The 21,407-nt window shown below is 42.5% G+C and overlaps 1 protein-coding gene across 1 annotated transcript in view; it reads left to right on the top strand.

Moving 5' to 3' along the window:
• The first annotated feature begins 3,625 nt into the window (after window positions 1-3,625).
• LOC124263470 overlaps window positions 3,626-21,407 on the top strand; it is a 37,118-nt gene continuing 19,336 nt past the window's right edge. The window contains exons 1-8 of the mRNA XM_046698120.1: window positions 3,626-3,734; window positions 11,736-11,957; window positions 12,489-12,673; window positions 13,257-13,421; window positions 14,364-14,521; window positions 17,162-17,354; window positions 19,566-19,699; window positions 21,177-21,312. Coding sequence (XP_046554076.1) covers window positions 3,689-3,734; window positions 11,736-11,957; window positions 12,489-12,673; window positions 13,257-13,421; window positions 14,364-14,521; window positions 17,162-17,354; window positions 19,566-19,699; window positions 21,177-21,312 — 1,239 coding nt within the window. The 5' untranslated portion in view covers window positions 3,626-3,688. The remainder of the gene's footprint in view (window positions 3,735-11,735; window positions 11,958-12,488; window positions 12,674-13,256; window positions 13,422-14,363; window positions 14,522-17,161; window positions 17,355-19,565; window positions 19,700-21,176; window positions 21,313-21,407) is intronic.

The raw sequence follows: 21,407 nt of genomic DNA, 5'->3' as shown, positions 1-21,407 counted from the left end.
GTGACTGAATCGTTTTTTCGGCGTTTTCTGGCAGTTGTCAATCACTCCTCACACAGAGGAACATAACAAAATCGTGTAAGTGGGAATTCGGAACAGAATCGAGCCAGAATGCTCGGCTTAGGACGTGTTCCACCTTGGTGAAAATCACGAGCAAGGGTATGATGCTGGTAGAACTATGGAATATATTTATTTAAAATTCGAGCCTGCGCCACACATGAGCGATTTTATAGTGCCTCCTAAGAGATTCAAAATTCAAGACGTTAAGTATTTAACAAGATATTAATAGATATCCTACTCTAGACAGTCTTGTGCAAGGTTCCTTTGATATCTCCTGGAAACCCACGGAGATCCGGGTTAGAATTGGTTTTCGGCAGACCATGCTTTTCGTAAGAGGCGACTAACAGATCGGGTGGTCAGGATCGCTGACTTGGTTGACACATGTCATCGTACCCCAGTTACGTAGATCGATGCTCATGCTGTTGATCACTGGATTGTCTGGTCCAGACTCATTTATTTACAGACCGCCACCATATAGTGACGTAAAACTGAACTCGCTCACTCCTTAAGGATTACTGGTCGCACAATCAGCTGGGGCGTCACGCATCATTGTGAGAGTCCCTTAGGCGGGCTGGAGACCTAATCTTGTGGTTTCAGATTCTGGTTCTGCCGGTATATCGTTGTGAAAGTAGAGATGATCCCTTGTTAATCCTATTGTTACTATTAGTCCTCAGCTAATCGTGTTTGTGCTCGTTCGGTCACAGGAGTGGTATATGAGACGTTCTAATCATGTCTGGAGGTCCAGTACGCTCTTAGCAGTTTCAATTGCTTTACAATGCTTCCCCTCCATTTGAACCACATTCATAACACTCATATTCTTTTCAGGCATCGAGTGAGTGAATATGGGTTTACGCCGCTTTTAGCAATATTCTAGCAATATCACGGCTGGGGGCACCAGAAAAGGGCTTTACACATTGTACCCATGTGGGAAATCGAACCTGCCTTTTGTGTGATGAGCGAACGCTTCAACCACTGGGCTACCCCACCGCCCCCTTCAGGTATACTCTGTTGATGCAAATGGACAATTGCAGGGTGACAGAGTCTCCTTCAGGGGATGATGCTCCTACCTTTGCCATTATTTAAAGGGACGCCGCAGAGTTTGAGAGAGGAAGGAGAGCACTAAGAAAAAGTGGGAACCGATGACATGTGTCAACCAAGTCAGCGAGCCTGACCACCCAATCCCGTTAGTCGACTCGACTCGATGATCATGGTAAACTCGAAGATACTTTTTCACGTGTGTGTTTAAATGGTGTCTATTCCGAACAGATTCCCTGCTTAATTGGTGTCCGGCAACCGATGATTTGGAACCGTTTTTGCACATTTCTTTCTGAAAATTGTCCTAGTCTTTCTAATAAGTTTAAGACACTCGCCGGACTGTTATTTATGTCCATTGTATCATTCGCGCTTCTTTATACTGATGATACAGTATTATTAGCCTTCAACCCTCAGAGACCCGTGAAGTAACGGGGTAACCCATGCTTGTCGTGAGGGGCTACTTACGGGATCGGGTGGTCGGACTCGCTTACTTGGTTGACACATGACACATGTATCCCAATTGCGCTTGATCGATGCTCATACTGTTGATCACTGGATTGTCTGGTCCAGACTCAATTATTTACAGACCACCACCATATAGCTGGGAAATTGTTGAGTGTGGCGTAATAATTAACTCACTCACTCACAAACCCACTCATCACTGTCGTTGCGATGTTTTGTTCATACATCCTGCTGAAATAATGTCTCCATTTCTGTTAAAAACACAACAGTGTGGGAATTTCGCCCGGTTTCAAGCACAGTCACTGAGCGTTATAGACCCCTTGGCATAATCGTCAAATATACTCATGCCAATAATGGTTGTCACCCCCTTCAATTTTTTTAATTGGAGAGGGGGTATGGGGTGAGGTGTGTTGGGGGTTTGGGTGGGGATGGGGGTGACAACCATTATTGGCATGAGTATATAATATCTAAATGAGAACGGTTACGAAACGATGGTTAACAACCATCACATCTGACCTACCTTACTTAATAACATACTTACGTGTTTATAATCCATGTGTAAGAACTGTAGTTAAGTAATCACTTTAAGCACTGTAAACACGTTAGTGCAGTTGCCCCTGTTGTCAGTACATGTGTACTACGAAAATGCATTAGTCAATGTTCTCTTGCAATTACATTTACAGACAGCAGCAGTTCATTCGGAGGGATTAACACATTTAAGCCACAGACTTAAGTTATGAATTATTGCCAAGCCTAGTATATACAATAATATATTTTAATTCTGTGAAATGGTTGTTTTCCACGATGCCACCTGCATCATTAATTAAGCCAGCCATCAATGCGTAGGTTGTCACTACACACGTCTCTGAACTTATATGCGCCGTGAGATAGGTACCACAGTTGATACTAAAACACGTTTGGATGTACGTCCCGTCCTCTAGCAGACTAAACTCACACACCCAAGTGAGTGAGTTTAGTTTTACGCCGCACTCAGCAATATTCCAGCTATAAGGCAGCGGTCTGTAAATAATCGAGTCTGGACCAGACAATCCAGTGATCAACAGCATGAGCCGATGACATGTGTCAACCAAGCTAGCGAGCCTGACCACCCGACCCAGTTAGTCAAGCATGGGTTGCTGAAGGTTCATTCTAACCCGGACCTTCACGGGTCCCCAAGTGTTAAAAAGGTGAACATTAACTGATATGGCAATGGTTAATTAAGCCAAACAAGTAAGTTATAAATAGAAAAAATCTCTAAAGTAATCATGGTTATGTCAACTTTAATTTTGTCAGGTCACACAATGACATAAAATGGTATTAGTAAGGATCCCCACCGCCTCCCCTACCAAATAACATTTCAATTATTTATATGTGCATTAATATCTTTAAATGCATTTTTTTATGTGTATGTACATTTATTTGCAGGTCACTGTTCTGTGTAGACTAAATCATAGCCAAAGTTATTAAGGTACAACAACTCAATATTTTCCCGATTGTGCAAAGTAATTGCGTATTTTGCAGGATCACAGTTGTTTAAATGCTATGTATCTTTCCAATCGTCAAGTAAAGACGTGTAATTATTATTGGGAGCTGTAGTGACCCATTCACGCCGTACGCCGTACTTCACCTGCCGACCCAAGGCGTTCCAATATACGTAGATCATCGTAGATTCGCCTGACTTGTTGGTTTGTTGACGTGCACGTGTGTTTCGCAATACTGTTTACGATCTGAACTGTATCTGCGTCACTATAAGAGCTGTGAGTCCACCCACCTCATTATGACTAGGGCTATCCGAGTTGTTCAGGTTAATCTACCATACAATAAACCATCGCAACACAGCGTCAGTGGACGTCAAACGTTTTTGTGTATTAATCCGCTTAAATACAGCTTAATATTCCGTTATGAATTGAATATTTTTCTACTGAGTGGAAACTGGCCACAGCCATTACCCCTTACCACGCATGATGTCCACAACCACTGTGTCCGGCCGGGTCCTTTGTATAACACTTATAAAACGTCGTTGCGGGCCCCACCCGCGGTAAGCGTACAACTGCCCTGTGACGATCGAAACCATCTCAGCCATACCCTGTCTCAGTGAATACACGTTCAAGTCACAATAATTTATTCAGGAGCGATGGCGACCAGAAGGTTGGTGCTGCTGTTTGCGACTCTGGTGCAAGGTATGTCCGTTAATTCCACCGTCTTCATGTTAATGATTCCAGTAGTCAGTGGTGTGTTTATTTCGTTCAGCCATAGCACAGGTCGATTACGGCCATGAAGTTTACCAAATCGATCGTCAGTGAGAGTTCATTGAAATGAGGATGTACTACTGTTTCTAGGTACAACTATTCCGATCAACAAGCACCAATGTGTGTCGGAGAAATTTGACGGAATAAGTGACTGTGCATTGCTACAGGTGAATAGGGGTAAAATGGGGTTCAACGTCCTGGATGCCGTTGTACAAAGCGATCGTAGCGCCAAGGTGATCGTAACTCCCATATCATAACAGACTTACGACTGACGTAGCGCTAAGGTTGCTTTGTACAAAGGCTCCCTTTTCAAGATTGTTGCACTTAAATAGAGACGTGAATTGGTGTTTGTACATGCACGTGCGTGTTAATGTGCGTGTGTGTGTGTGTCTGTCTGTCTGCCTGTGTCTGTGAAATTTGACGGAATAAGTGTGCATTGCTGCAGGTGAATAGGGATAAAATGGAGTTTAACCTCATGGACCCGTTTCACAAAGCTATCGTAGCGCTACCACTGTCGTAAGTCTATGATGATTTGTGCAGTGGCACAGTGTTCAAGATTGTTGCACTTTCAGTATATTTTTCCTGGATATTCTTTTCATAAACTTCCCCGCATGATATCACAAATTAATAAGCCCCAGAATCTGTGTGTCCTGCTGTTCCACACAGTATGAAATCCCCCTGATGATAAAAATGATAGAGTGCATAAGCACAATGGGCTAAATGCTAGGGGTGGGTATTGCAGGGAATATTCATATTGCGATATATTGGGATGCGAAAGCATGTATTGCGGTATGTATTGCAATATATTGCATGACGTATTTTAAACCAAAAAAATACTTATAATCGAGTTCATGCTTGATTTATAGAGCAAAAACACAACCAAATTACCATGCTTGATTAAGCTTTAATAAAAACTTTTAATCATGATAAAATAAAAATGTGAATAATATCTGGCACAAATGAAAAAAGGAAATACCCGAAGATTTCCGGGTGTTACGAAGTTTTCCGATTGCAAGTCAAAATACCGGTTTTCGATCAGCGTATCGCAATACGTATGTCTGAACCGGTAAATACCGGTAAACCGGTTATATTGCGCAGCCCTACTAAATGCACACCATAACGCAGGGCTTTCCGGTCTAAAGAACTTTGTGTACTCGGTTCTCATTCTCAGCTTCCCGGGGAGTGTACAATCTAAGTCTCATTATGAAGCACAAGACGGTTAACTGTCACATTACCATCTGATCTGACTTGGCTTCCATGGATCATTCTTGTGACAGCAGGAGCTGATAACCTCTCCACCGTTTACCCTTAAAACGATCATGCATACTGTTGCAAGGGTAATGTTGCAAGGGTAATCCAGAGCAGCTACGTCGTGAAATACATATTGAGATTAAGTCGAGAAATTCTTTAAGTAACAGATCACAGGGGCAGTGTCCTCTCGATTGTCACTAATTGTCCCACAACAATATCACTGTTTGACTCACACTCGTTCCCCAAATATACTGGATAAAATAAGTTAGGGATATTGGTATTTTTATGATTGATATTTTATCAGCGTGTCAATGAATGAAAAAGATAATTATTCATAATTTCACAATTTACATATATCCCTAACTATTTTTGTCCAGTATATATATAATTGAGATAGAAATAAACGATTCAAATTAAACTGAATAGTGAGAAGGGAGATTCAGAACCTGAGGAAAGTTAGACTTGCTTCATTTACACTTAAACATTGCAGAAAAGGTTTGGCAAAAGGAAAAATGATGCAATTTGAGATAAAGAATATAACCGTGGGCACCAAGTGAGTGAGTGAGTCTAGTTTTAGGCCGCACTCAGCAATATTCAAGCTATATGGCGGCGGTCTGTAAATAATCGAGTTTGGACCAGACAATCAAGTAATCAACGGCATGAGCATCGATCTACACAATTGGGAACCGATGAGATGTTTCAACCAAGTCAGCGAGCCTGACCACCCGATCCCGTTAGTCGCCTTTTACGACAAGCATGGGTTGCTGAAGATCAATTCTATCCCGGATCTTCACGGGTCGTGGGCACCAAGAATTAGATACACACTTACCTACGAAGGATACGTACGGCTTTTCGACTCCTTTACCATTGAACAATCTGTGATAAATTATTGGTTTGGGCGAATATGATTGCGGTATATCGAGGTGGATTCGTATACCGTTTAATGAAAGTTTGTTAACTGATGTCGGTTGAAGAACACTCACATATCTGGTACCACTACACAGTATTTACCCCGACTGTACAAGACACTTGTTGACACTGGCGACACCCTTTCTGTACGACCCGTGAAGATCCGGGGTAGAATAGGTCTTTAGCAACCCATGTGCTTGCCATAAAAGGCGACTATGCTTGTCGTAAGAGGCGACTAACGGGATCGGGTGGTCAGTTTCGCTGACTTGGTTGACACATGTCATCGGTTCCCAATTGCGCAGATCGATGTTCATGCTGTTGATCACTGGATTGTCTGGTCCGGACTCGATTATTTACAGACCACCGCCATATAGCTGGGATATTGCTGAGTGCGGCGTAAAACTAAACTCACCCACTCACCCACTCACCCTTTCTGTACAGTAGAATACGTGTGTGGCACTGCGAATCAATCAAGTGTCGTTTAGTAACCCTGCTGATGGGATATACACGTATATTGCGAAACACGGCCTTGGGCCATTGCGTCCGGGTCCTTTGTATAACACTTATAAAACATCGGTGCGGGCCCCACCAGCGGTAAGCGTACAACTGCCGTGTGACAATCGAAAGCATTTCAGCCATACCCTGTCTCAGTGAATACACGTTTAAGTCACAAGGCAGAGCGATGGCGACCAGAAGGTTGGTGCTGCTGTTTGCGACTCTGGTGCAAGGTATGTCCGTTAATTCCACCGTCTTCATGTTAATGATTCCAGTAGCCAGTGGTGTGTTTATTTCGTTCAGCCATAGCACGGGTCGATTACGGCCATGACGTTTACCAAATCGATCGTCAGTGAGAGTTCATTGAAATGAGGATATACTACTGTTTCTAGGTACAACTATTCCGATCAACAAGCACCAATGTGTGTCGGAGAAATTTGACGGAATAAGTGACTGTGCATTGCTACAAGTGAATAGGGGTAAAATGGGGTTCAACGTCCTGGATGCCGTTGTACAACGCGATCGTAGCGCTAAGGTGATCGTAACTCCCATATCATAACAGACTTACGACTGACGTAACGCTAAGGCTGCTTTGTACAAAGGCTCCCTTTTCAAGATTGTTGCACTTAAATAGAGACGTGAATTGGTGTTTGTACATGCACGTGCGTGTTAATGTCATGTTTGTGTCTGTCTGTCTGTCTGCCTGTGTCTGTGTGTGTCAGCTTGTACGGATTAGTGCCGGTTTTATAGCGTTAGTCCATTATGACCATCCGGGTTAGCGTGGAACCCCAATCTGGCACATTATACGGACTACGCGCCGACAGTCCTTCATTAACCCCCTTAACGCCGAGCGCAAGACAGGGAAACAACAAGTTCCACAATATAACGCCGTTTTACTGATACAGAAGGAGATCGAACCACCGACCTTCTGTTATCCAGGTTGACGGTATTTGCTAGATTGTAAAACTTGACCGCAAGGGTTTTTATTTTCTTGAGGTGTCATTGTCTTCAACGATAATTTAACGATTTCACTGCACTATTTCTGAATATTTCTTTATAAAATTCCCGACGTGATATCACAAATCAACAAGACCTAGAATATGTGTGTCCTACATTTTAACACAGTATGAAATCCCTCTGATGATAGTAACGATAGTGTGCATAAAGTAATCACAATGGCTGGATGCACACCTTAAAACATGATTAAACGCTGCATTAGTACCCGGTCAACGGAACTCGGTGAACTCGGTTCTCATTTAATGTATAGAAGTTTGTATTCACTTGAAGTATGTAGGCCACAGACCCATAATACACAGTTCATATAATGCATGTGTTACAGAAGTGATTTGCGTAGCTTTAATAGGTAATGTTGATAGCTGCTTAATGCTTGGGGTTACATGAAGCCATTAAAACATTTGTGCCTGGTTGGGAATTGAAAATATTTCTTGGCAATTATAAGTTCCCATTCTAATCTTCCCGGGAAGTATACAGCCTGAACCTCATTATGAAGCACAAAACCATCTGATCTGTCACTTTACCATCTGATCTGAGATAATACCATTCTGATCCGATCTGTCACATTACCATCTGATCTGATCTGTCACATTAATATTACCATCTGATCTGTCACAATACCATCTGATCTGTCACATTAACATCTGATCTGTCACTTTACCATCTGATCTGTCACATTAACATCTGATCTGTCACTTTACCATCTGATCTGTCACAATACCATCTGATCTGTCACATTACCAACATATGCACTAAAATCACACATCCATGTTTACTCGCGTAACAAAGGTGATGGTTGGTGGGAGTCTAGCCTGAATTGTATATTGAGCTACAAAACAACCTGGTCCATATTAATCAACCAAACTGGACCTCACATAAAGATATCCATTAAACCGACAGTTGTGTTCACGCATGTGTGATGCACAATTTGTGCAGACAAGGATTGTTTTGTGAGGTGAATCACCACCAGCGGCCATTAAAAACCTTTCGACGTGGAAGTGATAAGATATCGACACTTTTAATAATGAATTATTGCAAAAGTTGTTTGGCTGATCTAGTTATCGTACTGTTGGGGAGACCGGGGCAATTGTAACACGGGGCAATTGTAACAAGGGCGATTACTCTAAAGTTTTCGCTCAAGCATAATGTAGGTGAGTAGAGTTATTTCCCTTTGCTTTCCTGCGGTACACATCCGGGCATTTTTCAGCTCCTCGCTCATGGCGAGATACAATAGATGAAAAATCCTTTTTTACATAAGAAAGTAAATTTTTTCACAAAACGTGATAAAACGTTCTTAATGCAGGAAATGTTGCTTGGTATGAAATTAACGTTTCAAGTGTAAAATTGTGGTATTACGACTTTTTTTTAAGTAGAAATGTTTGAGAAGCCCAAAGTTGTTAACATGTGACGTGACATGAAACATGGCTACTAGCATCGGGGGCAATTGTAACACTGTGTTACAACTGCCCCCCATGTAATTTGCCCTTATGTTATGATAATGAAGCAAATTATGATGTCGGTTTTATGTTAGTTCTTTACTAGTTTCATCATAGTAGAACATTTTCAGTCTTATGTTGATAGTATCAGCCCTCGGGTGAAAGTTTTTGGTGTTAGTCTTTGTGTTATATTTTGTGCATACGAAAACAAGAAATTTAAACTAAAAACATTTTAAATGTCGATGGTGAAAAAGGTTTAATGTTAATCCATTTCCACCTCAATTGATCAAGGTAACATCTTTCCACATTTCATTTTGATTATATTTGGAAAATAAACATATTCTTACATTCGAACCTTCTTTGTTACAATTGCCCCATCCACCTGTTACAATTGCCCCGTGCTCGAGATCAATTGTAACACTTGCAGTCATTGCATTTAATACGTAATAACTTTGTAACGACATGATCGTGATCTTTAAATGACTCCGAGGTTTAAAGCCAAGATGCCAATGTATTAGTTAGTGCCGATAAACTTTGTGAGCGGTCGACTAATATCGAATTACATGAACTTACGTAAAAAGTGTTACAATTGACCCCCGTCTCCCCCGTGCAGATCCGGGTTAGAATTGATCTCTAGCAGCCCATGTTTGTCGTAAGAGGCGACTAACGGGATCGGGTGATGAGGCTTGCAGACTTGGTTGACACATGTCATTGTATGCTCATGTTAATCACTGGATTGTTTGGTCCAGACTCGATTAATAACAGACCTTCTCCTTATAGCTGGAAGATTGCTGAGTGTGGCTTTGAACACAAACAGACAAACCTAAACGTTTACTAAAATATGCCATCCCGATCAAAAAACACAATTAATTTGTAGTGCCCTATGTTGGTAACGGTGGAAGCCAAATGTCAGATTGATTGTACATCCAGCGGCGTGATGTCAAGAGCATCACTGAGCTGACAGGCGCAATGAGAAATAGTAATTGGACTGATAAATTTTAATGTTCTAATGATATATGGCTTCAGTAAAAATTCATAAACACCCCAAACGCGTGAACAGCACAAACGAGGTAAAAATACCCATTCCCTACATCCCAAATTGTACAAAAAGTACCCCGAAAAGACCCCAACAAACACAAGCCCCACAAAACAACAACAGAGCAAACAAGACAATGCAACAACAAACGGACAAACCACAGCTGCCACAAGGAAGCAATTACAGGGAGAAAACACAACAAACAACCTAAGAATGACAATAACTTGGCCCCTAGGTTCGTGATGTCCTCAAATCGACTCTTCCTGTGTTTGAATGACCATTACGGAGTGGCTCTACGCCGTGTCACTACAGCCCTGTCACAACAAAGTTTACTCGATGGTGAAACATACAACCACATATCACGGCTTGATCAGTACGCCTTGTGTTCAGGTTCTATGTGCCTCTGAAGGGTTGTGTCAAAAACTGCCAACACTGCAAACGAATAAGTCGGCCTATTGCCATTTCTCTGTTACGGTAAAAGAATCAATACAATTTCATATCAATAACCCGCTGCCCCACTGATTATCATAGTAGAAAACATTTTGATTATATCTGATGCATTTATACATGAAGATATTAAAGACTTTATTGATTGGTTGAGAAGCGGTCACATGTCTGGACAGAGTCAGGGTCTCGATCCACAAAGTTTCGTAGCGCTACGACATTCGTGAGCCGACGGTAAACTATAGAGTTACGTTAACGATATGTCGTAATGTTACGAATGCTTTATGGATGGGGCCCAGCACCGATAGTTAGAGGTTAATATATGACTTTGCGTATCACGACTTCCAAGTTAATGTGTATTACATTTACACCATGTTTGGGAAAGCTGTAAAACGACATACTAAGGGAGGTAACTCCAATTTTTATTACACCCCCCCCCCCCCCCACACACACTGATAATAACCGTTCGTCCATTCGAAACACTGTTGTATGGCTCCAGTTGTTACAATCCCGGTGGATTAAGAGGTCCAAGATTTACTTCTCATAAATCATATAACATGACAGAGTAGATACACATATTTTAATGCAATACAATGTCACACGGCCCTGGCTTACAAAATAGATACGGCTGTCTTCTCCAATGGAGAACCATGACTATGAGTATATCCCCGATCCAAGATGCATTTCTCACACACAACACAACTCGTACAAATTCCGTACACAATTCGATAAAATATCTTGAAAATAAATAAAGTCAAGAAACCATTCCAGCACTTCTTCAAAGGGAGTTGTGTTTATGTTAAAAATAAGCTTTATACATAGCACACATATATTAACAATTTTTATCGTTGACGATGTCTTATCTATGCAATCATTTAATTGGACTTCGTTGACATAAACACCATAATCATATCTCATCCTTTCAGCAGGAGGGTAGCCTAATGGTTACAGCGTTCGCTCGTCACGCCGACCCATGTTCGATTCCCACGTGGGTACAATGTGTGAAACACATTTCCGGTGTTCCCAGCCGTGATATTGTTGGAAAATTGCATACTCACTCACTCACACACACAGGAGGTTTCGAACTTTACAATTCACAGGAGGTTTCGCCGTGTGTTACTATTACTAGTTTCTACCCTTCAGTAAGCTTTCGATTGTTGTTATCGCAGGCTATTGTTGTTATAATCGTGTGTTTTATATGCAATAATTCGACCCTTAAATAGAAATGAAGGAAGTTTCGAACTTTACTAGTTTCTAATTCAGCAGGCTATTGTTGTTATCATCGTGTGTTTTATATACAACAATTCGACCCTTATGTATGTTTATGAATATCATATCACATTCCAGCATGCCAGGTGTACACACAAATGGGTCAACAAGGCGCAGCAATAAGTACTCTGAATGATTTCAAGGCCTTCCGGAACTTGCCGTCTCTCCGCTGTCATGCGCAGATCGGTACCGGAGGACGTCAGTCTGACCTTCTGGATACCGACGCAAAGTTGGATGCCTTTGAACTGACTCTTGGTGAAGCTGAAAGATCATTCTTCCAGCAGATAAGGCAGAGCGCGAGTGAGTCCATATTATTCCCAAATATGTAATTCGATTCGGGAAGAGTAATAGTTTGATGTTTTGTTTTAATAGTGACTTGTGGAATAAACCCCCAAATCAGCCAAATATGGTCCTTACATGAGGGTCGTTGTAGTAACATCCTAGTGGTTAAAGCGTTGGCTCGTCACGCCAAAGACAACAGGTTCGATTCCCCACATGGGTGAAATGTGTGAAGCCCATTTCTTGTGTCCCCTGCCATGATATTGCTGGAATTTTGCTAAAAGCGGCGTAAAACCAGACTCACTCAGTCATTGCATGAGTAAACATTCAAAACGGAATAATAGGATAAAACATGGAGCAAAATGCATCACTTTGGTTCTGCTGAAGAAATAAACGATTGCAAATTAGATATGAAGCCAGTGCGGGTATGTCATACCTGCAGGGGTTAAAAGTATGCATCACCTTTTAGTAAGTCACTGAGGGTGGTAGAAAATCGCCAATTTATAACAGAACATATTGACACTAAACCAATGTTGCTCACACCACACACAGATCATGACTGGTCTCCGTTTACCGCTGATGAGGCGAGGGAGACTTTGATGTTCCTCAACTCCACCCTGGATTCAACCGGTAAAACCCTTTACGTAAACATCGTGCAGCAGTGGGATCAGATTCCGTACGTTGAGCTGCTGAGCGCTCTCCAAACATGGGACCCGTCTGTACATCTGGTGTTAACGGTAGGTGGTGCAATCTTACGGATGTTCTAGAAATACGGATCCGACTGTACGTTTGGTGTTGATGGTTGATGGCGCATTGTCTTTGTATTGGATCACGTGTCCCAGGAACATAGGGCCTTCGTTACATTCGCCCTCAATGTGGTGGGTGCAACATTGTAAAATACACCTAGCCCTCATTTTCGGTACTTATTAACTGCCACAATGAACTAACAATTAGGTAGATGGGTTATGTCTGTATATGGGTTGGGGGTTAGGTGTTGGGGGTTGGGTAGTAGCCTGGTGGATAAAGCGTTCGCTCGTCACGCCGCAGACACTGGTTCGAGTCCCCACAAGGGTACAATGTGTGAAGCCCATTACTGGTGTCCCCCGCCATGATATTGCGGGAATATTCCAAAAGCAGCTTGAAACCACACTCACTCACTCACCCTGAACAGGAACATTTTGATATCGCCATCTGTTGATGTTCTTAAAGCCTTCGTACCGCATTTAGAAGTGATACACACGAAAGGAGAACATTTATGAATGAAGAACTTGACATCCATAAATATTGACCTTTGGTATTTGTTCACTTCATCCGTTTCAGAAAACAGCTCACTGCTTTGTGTTTGGCAAACTCAACGAGACGGCGCTGGGAACATACTGCGAAAGGTTTCTGGAGGATCAAGTGTCAACAGCCTCCATGTTGGCCACCATCAATCGATGTGGCGACTGCGTTGCCTTCGGAGTAAAGAACCGCTTTGACGACAGGGTATGTCTGTTTCTTGCAGAAGAGCAGAACGCAGCGGTTTCTCAGTGGGTTAGATAGCTAACTCTGTTGGCGATTAGGTGCCTGACACTGAGAGTACGGGTTCAAATCCCGGATGAGACTCAACCCAACAGATGTACTAGAATCTGTACTTTACTGAGAAAGTGTAATCCCAAATATAACACGTGTTGTGTTCATGCATTCATATCAGTGGTTAGTGTAATGGAAGTAAACCTACATCCTCCTCCCATTAACGTAATTGCTTCGTGCACAGGCTTGTTCAGATATTCATTACATGCGAATATAATGTACTACTAAAATACCCCCCGAATTCGTTCATGCTATAGTTAATCTGTTACACATCTCGACTCTAACAATATAACGGAATCGGTTCTTAACTTGTGCTAGTAGCATTTGTAGGTGTATTTACCAGCTAGGTTCAATATGATAAATGCATGTCCAGCGAAATTGCTTTCCTAATAAAGTCAGAGGCAACATTATGTTCCACATGAACAATATCCGAGTCCTGGTCACGAAAGCTCATTCAAACCTGTATCTTAATTAAATTTTAAAAACATTACATCCTCACCTACCCATATTTGTTGTTGATGGTTTCTTCCACAACTTCATGTGCTATTGGGCGGTGGGGTAGCCTAGTGGTTAACACGTTCGCTCGTCTCCCCAAAGACCCGGGTTCGATTCCCCGGTGGGGTAGCCTAGTTGTTAACACGTTCGCTTGTCTCCCCAAAGACCCGGGTTCGATTCCCCGGTGGGGTAGCCTAGTGGTTAACACGTTCGCTTGTCTCCCCAAAGACCCGGGTTCGATTCCCCACATGAGCACAACGTGTGAAGCCCACTTCTGGTGTTCCCCGCCGTGATATTGCTGGAATATTGCTAAAAGCGGCGTAAAATCCAATTCACTCACTCATGTGCTACTATTCCCAGATCATCGGCAGACTGTCCGACTCCAAGTGTCGGGCGTACATGCAGAAGGTAGTGCAGCACCAAGCCAACGGCTGGGACGTCTACTACATGACGTGGTGCCCCCACGTCGTCACAGTCAGGGACATCGACAGGATCGCCGACGACAATTTCTGTAATGTGTAAGTTCCTATAGAGAGCAATGGTAACCTTCAAATGAATGATTGTAATTGGATCAATTTGTTTTCCCTTAATATCATTTGGTATTTTAGGGACTCGTGGGACGACCATCTTCTTGTCAACGTCTGATAAGTCTCATAAGTTTTCTTCAAAAAGTGAAATTTTAAAATTGAAAATGTTATTGTCACCTAATTATGAAGTTGACAATCTGATTCGGCCCCTTTAGTACGATATATCCGGTGTGTGTCGATACATCTTGAGTGAGTGAGGTTTTACTTTGTGACTTCAGTTCGATATATTAGAGTTAACTATGACATTAAGTCAACTACAGTTCGATACATCGGGAGTGAATGAGGTTTTACTTTGTGACTTCAGTTTGATATATTAGAGTTAACTATGTCATTAAGTCAACTACAGTTCGATACATCCGGAGTGAATGAGGTTTTACTTTGTGACTTCAGTTCGATATATTAAAAGTTAACTATGTCATTAAGTCAACTACAGTTCGATACACCCGGAGTGAATGAGGTTTTACTTTGTGACTTCAGTTCGATATATTAGAGTTAACTATGTCATTAAGTCAACTACAGTTCGATACACCCGGAGTGAATGAGGTTTTACTTTGTGACTTCAGTTCGATATATTAGAGTTAACTATGTCATTAAGTCAACTACAGATCGATAAATCCGGAGTGAATGAAGTTTTACTTTGTGATTTCAGTTTGATATATTAGAGTTAACTATGTCATTAAGTCAACTGAAGTTCGATACACCCGGAGTGAATGAGGTTTTACTTTGTGACTTCAGTTCGATATATTAGAGTTAACTATGCCATTAAGTCAACTACAGTTCGATACACCCGGAGTGAAATGTGTGTTACCATGCGACTTCATGTCAATATATACACCTGGACAAAAGTTAAGCAACACCAAGTTCATATGTCATTATTTCGTTAATATGACGGATTTCGTTGCAAAAATATGTGATTTTGGCAACAATGGTCTTTCGTAGATTTATTATCGCAGGATAGAGATGATCAAGCATGGCAAAGGTGCATTTGCTGAACTTCGTTCACTGACACCCGTTAAAAGTGAAAAGTCCACTTTAAAGTCGGGAACTTCGATCGCAGTGTACTCGGTGTTCTGAGATCAAAAGTAACTGAAACTTTGTCATGGCAAGATGTCGCCTGTCTACTGCCGAACGATGGCAGATTATTGGACTTAGAGACAGCGGAATGTCCTTGAAAGCTATTGGTAGAAGAACAGGTCGTCACCACTTGATATAAGCCGTTTAATTGACAAACATTGACAAACGAATGATGTGAGGGATCGCCCAAGATCTGGCAGACCAAAAATGACATCTGTAAGAGAGGACAGAAGACCTTTGAGGATCGTTAGACGAAACCCCTTCGCAATTTCGACACAATTGAGAGACCAGTGGTACACTAATCTGAGAGACTCTCTACAAGGACTGTTGGACGGCGCCTCAGAGCAGCAGGTTTCATTGCCAGAAGACCAAAAACGGCCTTAACTAACTCGTCGGCACATGCGTGAACGATTGACGAGGTGTCGTGTCCGATCCAACTGGAATTTGGTGCACTGGAGACGGATCCACTGGTCAGATGAGTGCAGGGTACTTTTGCGGATGGTAGATGGTAGAGTGCGTGTCAGGAGACAACAAAACGCAAGATTTGCCGCTAAAAACATCCAGACAACTCTAGCATGTGGAGGGGGATCAGTCATGATCTGGGGTTGTGTATCCTACGACTGCAAATTGCCTCTTATGACAGTCAGAGGGAACCTTAATGGTCAACAATATCAGGCTGCTATCTTACGTCCAGTTGTTATCCCTCATTTCGATAACCACCCTCAGTGCACAAGACCTGTCAACATGGACGACAATGCGAGACCACACAGAGCCAGAGCAGTAACCGAGTTATTGAGACAAGAAGCCACATATCCCCACCTTGCCTTGGCCAGCGTGTAGCCCGGATCTGAACCCAATCGAGCACGTTTGGGACATTTTGGGTAGGACAATCAGGAACCGTGATCCCCTAGTACAGAATCTGGCTCAGCTGGAAGCAGCACTTCATGCAGAATGGAACAGGTTGCCCCAGAGACGCATTGAAAGAGTTGTACAGAGTATGAGACGGAGGTTCCAAGCAGCCATCAATGTCCGTGGATCCTACACACGATATTAAGTTTTCCTTGCTCAGAATAACTTGCAAATGGACAAAAACATTTCTGACACCTAATATGGTCAGTGCCTTGCCTAAATTATCCGCATTGAGGATAGTTTTATCATGTTAATTTTTCTGATGAAATGTACCATTCAGCAAAGTTTCATTTTTTTAGTGTACGCACTTGAAATCAGTAAAAATCAGTTTGTCATAGCTTGCTTTTGTCATCTGCTATAAAAAACACACGTTTGTTTGTTTATAACACCCATGGAAATTTCCAACAATCTCAAAAGTGATCACTCAGAAAAATATGGGGTGTTGCTTAACTTTTGTCCAGGTGTTTATGTCATTATGTCAACTACAGTTAGATGTCACCTGTATGTGATTGTGTTCTCTACATTTCGATACATCCGGAGTTAAAAGTGTGTTACTCTGTCACGCTATACGTTACTTTATGAATGCAGCACACAACAGGAACGTCTGAAGGACATGAGGCTCTACAGTAAGCTGATGCCTGGGGTCCGGAGGAAGATAGGTCAGAGGCTCAAGGCATGTTACGGTCAACTGTCCCAGTGGACAACACAGCAGTTGACAGATTTCGCCAACTATGTGGTCAATATGCCCCGGGACGATATCGACACTATGACAGTTACTCAGGTAGAAATCCTAAAATAGGAAATGTAGCTCTGACATTGATTATTTGTATAGTTTCTTTTATCGCCAGAAACTTCAATTGAAGTAATACTTCAAAAGGTCTTATCGTTATGTTTCAGTGTGAATGGCAATGAACCATTTCTCAGTATGATGTTGGATATGGACACATGCCTTCCTTATTTGGAGAATGTTCATTCTGCGCTTCACACCGTTAAGCTGACGTATAGACCGTGTTTTTTACTTTGCTCTTCACACCCCACGAGTGACACAGAGATCTGGTTCACTGTCCTTCACACTACAAAGTCGACACAGTCCTAGTTCACTCTGTCCTAGATACCCCACAGTTGACACAGTCCTAGTTCACCTTGTCCTAGATAATAATAATGATAATAATAATAATAATAGTACTTTTATAGCGCCTCATCCACATCACCCAGGGACATGCTCTAAGCGCATAACATATCTACAGGTTCTATGTACAGGAAAGTTGACGTCATAGATATTTCTTGAAGAGGTGAGTTTTGAGCTTGGACTTAAAGACTCGGAGTGATGGAGAGGTTTTAAGATCCGATGGTAGAGAGTTCCAGAGAGTGGCAGCAGCATGAGAAAATGAATTTGCACCAAAGGTTTTAAGTTTGCACACAGGAACAACTAGCAAGAGTTGATCGCTGGAGCGGAGAGATCTTTCAGGTTTGTACAGTGTTATTAAATCATGGAGGTATGCTGGACCAATGCTATAAACAGACTGATAAACAAGGGAGAGCAGTTTAAATTCAATCCTCTCGCGGATCCGGAGCCAGTGAAGAGAATTGAGAGCTGGCGTAATATGAGAACATAGCTTTGTCCTTGTGACGATGCGAGCAGCCTGATTCTGTATTTTCTGGAGGCGCTGTAATTGTTCATCAGAGATACCAATTAGTAAACTATTACAGTAGTCCAAGCGTGATAGAACTAGAGATCGAACGAGGGTGGCCGTTGCTTCCATGGTTAAGATGTTGCGTATGGAACCAATATTTCGGAGATGGAAGTGACATATTTTGCATAGGTGGTTGATATGACTTTTCATAGACAAATTTGAGTCCAAATAAACTCCAAGATTTCTTACAGAGGGAGAGAAAGGGATTGAGGATTGTCCAATGGAAATGGAAGAAAGCTGACACTTCTGCTGTCTTTGACGTGGGGCAATAATGATGGCTTCTGTTTTACTATCGTTTAAGACCAGTTTGTTGTTTGTCATCCATGACTTGACATCATTGAGACACGACTCCATGTTATCCTTGGCCTTCTGCTGACTGTCTGGACTTGGTTTAAAGCTATCCACCAATTGGGAGTCATCAGCATAAAAGATACCCACAGTTGACACAGTCCTAGTTCACCCTCTCCTAGATACCCCACAGTTGACACAGTCCTAGTTCACCCTGTTCTAGCTACCCCTAAGTTGACACACAGTCCTATTTCACCCTGTCCTAGATACCCCACAGTTGACACACAGTCTTAGTTCACTCTGTCCTAGACACCCCACAGTTGACACACAGTCCTATTTCACCCTCTCCTAGACACCCCACAGTTGACACACAGTCCTATTTCACCCTCTCCTAGACACCCCACAGTTGACACACAGTCCTAGTTCACCCTGTCCTAGACACCCCACAGTTGACATACAGTCCCAGTTCACCCTGTCCTAGACACCCCACAGTTGACACAGTCCTAGTTCACCCTGTCCTAGATACCCCACAGTTGACACACAGTCCTATTTCACCCTCTCCTAGACACCCCACAGTTGACACAGTCCTATTTCACCCTGTCCTAGATACCCAACAGTTGACAGACAGTCCTAGTTCACCCTGTCCTAGACACCCCACAGTTGACACACAGTCCTAGTTCACCCTGTTCTAGACACCCCACAGTTGACACAAAGTCCTAGTTCACCCTGTCCTAGACACCCCACAGTTGATACACAGTCCTAGTTCACCCTGTTCTAGACACCCCACAGTTGACACACAGTCCTAGTTCACCCTGTTCTAGACACCCCACAGTTGACACAAAGTCCTAGTTCACCCTGTCCTAGACAACCCACAGTTGACTCACAGTCCTAGTTCACCCTGTTCTAGTCACCCCACAGTTGACACAAAGTCCTAGTTCACCCTGTCCTAGATACCCCACAATGACCAGGGTCAGTCACCTTGTCCTTCACGCCGAATTGTCATCTTTCAGCTGTTCGCGAACCTCGACACGTTTATTGGCGTAGACGATGTGAAAGAAACCAGGTTACTGCGTATCCTTGGTTACAAGATCAGCGACTGGTGGGCAACCAATTCGGGATCACTAACAGCAACTCAGAAATCTAAGTAAGAAAAAAAATTAAGTGATGGGGAAAAGGAAAAGATACCATAAAGGAATCGCTGCTTAATATAACAATTGTTTTCCACAAAAGGCCACCGTCATGGGTCATTTGTGGGAAGCCGGATCAGGGAATGATAAGTTCTGCTATTCACAAGACAAGATATTGCTCAGGCACCGATTGAAGAAGGGAGTCGAGAGAAGTCTTCCTCAGGTATCTTACGTTCTGTTCATCATGCCACATGGTGTTTACGTTACAAGTGGAGGACATAGTTGTTATTCACTGCCATGTGGTTTCAAGGTGACTTTATTGTATAGAGGGGAATGAGTGAGCATAGGTTCACGCCGCTTTTAGCGGTATTCCAGAAACAATGTCTGTGCGTATTGCGTATAAGAACACCGACTACGCTTCACCCACCTTCCTATCTGTGCCTGCTACGTCATCATCTGTGACGTGGGTTGAGCCTTCAAAATGTAACTACTTTGTTTTCACTAACCTTGTTGCTTGGTGTGATTCTCTCACTCATTTGTATTTGTATAGTGTGAACTACTAGTTTGCGGTTTTCAGGTTAGAGTTTACCCAGGTTAGAACTGGTCTTCAGTTACCCATGCTTACGTAAGAGGCGACTTACGGGATCGGGTGGTCAGGCTCGCTGACTGGGTTGACACATGTCATCGTATCCCAGTTGCAAAGATCGATGCTCATACTGTTTATCACTGGGTTGTCTGGCCCAGACTCGATCATTTACAGACCGCCGCCATATGGCTGGAATATTGCTGAGTGCGGCATAAAACAACAAACGAACAGTTTAGTTTTAGAGGCATGCTCTAACGAGGGTTGCTTTAGCTTTACTCTTTGTATTAAATAGGGGGACTCGTCGAACAGTTTCATGCTTTTTTACATACTAGTTCCAGTCAGTTGACAAATACGACCTTTCTTACTACCACAGAAACAATCCATCCTTAGACAACATACCACAACGAACCATTGCACTATTGTAATACGGTCGTGCCATTTCAAACTTCCTCGTCAGCCAAGTTTTTTTACATATGGCTGATATTAGCATCTTTGGTACCTTCCATGGTAATAATGTATTGGTGTGTTGTAGACCCGGGTTCGATTCAATACATGGGTACATGAAGACCATTTCTGGTGTGCGTCTCGTGATACTGCTGGAATGGTGCTAAAAGCGGCATAAAACAATACTCACTCACTCAGTTAACGGTATTTCAGCCATGATTCGTGTATCTTGGTGTGGGAGGGAGAACTTGATGTGATGGTGCTCCTTGGCGGCTTGGTAATATGCTGGCAACTTATTCTGGGTGTCACGTACATTCTTTTCAGCCTAACACGCTCAACGGACGCAACACTGTTCTGCAAATTACCGCGACTTAAACGGATGGGCTAAATGCTCCCTTCTTTTCTAATAAGACCAACATCGATAAAACAGTCATCAGTGACATATCGAAATCTTCTTTCCCCAGGTTGATCTGTGTGGTAGTGAAGTTTGCCCCGTTCAGGAAACTGATTGACAAGACCTTGAGCGAAGCTGATCTTAAGGACTTTGTGAAGAACATCCAAACAAACTGTCCGGCAGATTTCGAGATTTCCCCCAAAGATGTAAGAAAATGACATCATGTAAATAGATTGAGTTGATTGTCGTGAACGCAATGAGCTTCCCTCCATATTCCGTGAAATAAACTAATTAAATAAAA

The sequence above is a fragment of the Haliotis rubra genome, unplaced genomic scaffold (assembly GCF_003918875.1).
Source record: "Haliotis rubra isolate DU_JTF1 unplaced genomic scaffold, ASM391887v1 Scf884, whole genome shotgun sequence".
NCBI classification, from domain to species: domain Eukaryota; kingdom Metazoa; phylum Mollusca; class Gastropoda; order Lepetellida; family Haliotidae; genus Haliotis; species Haliotis rubra.
This window is presented reverse-complemented; position numbering and strand designations above follow the sequence as displayed.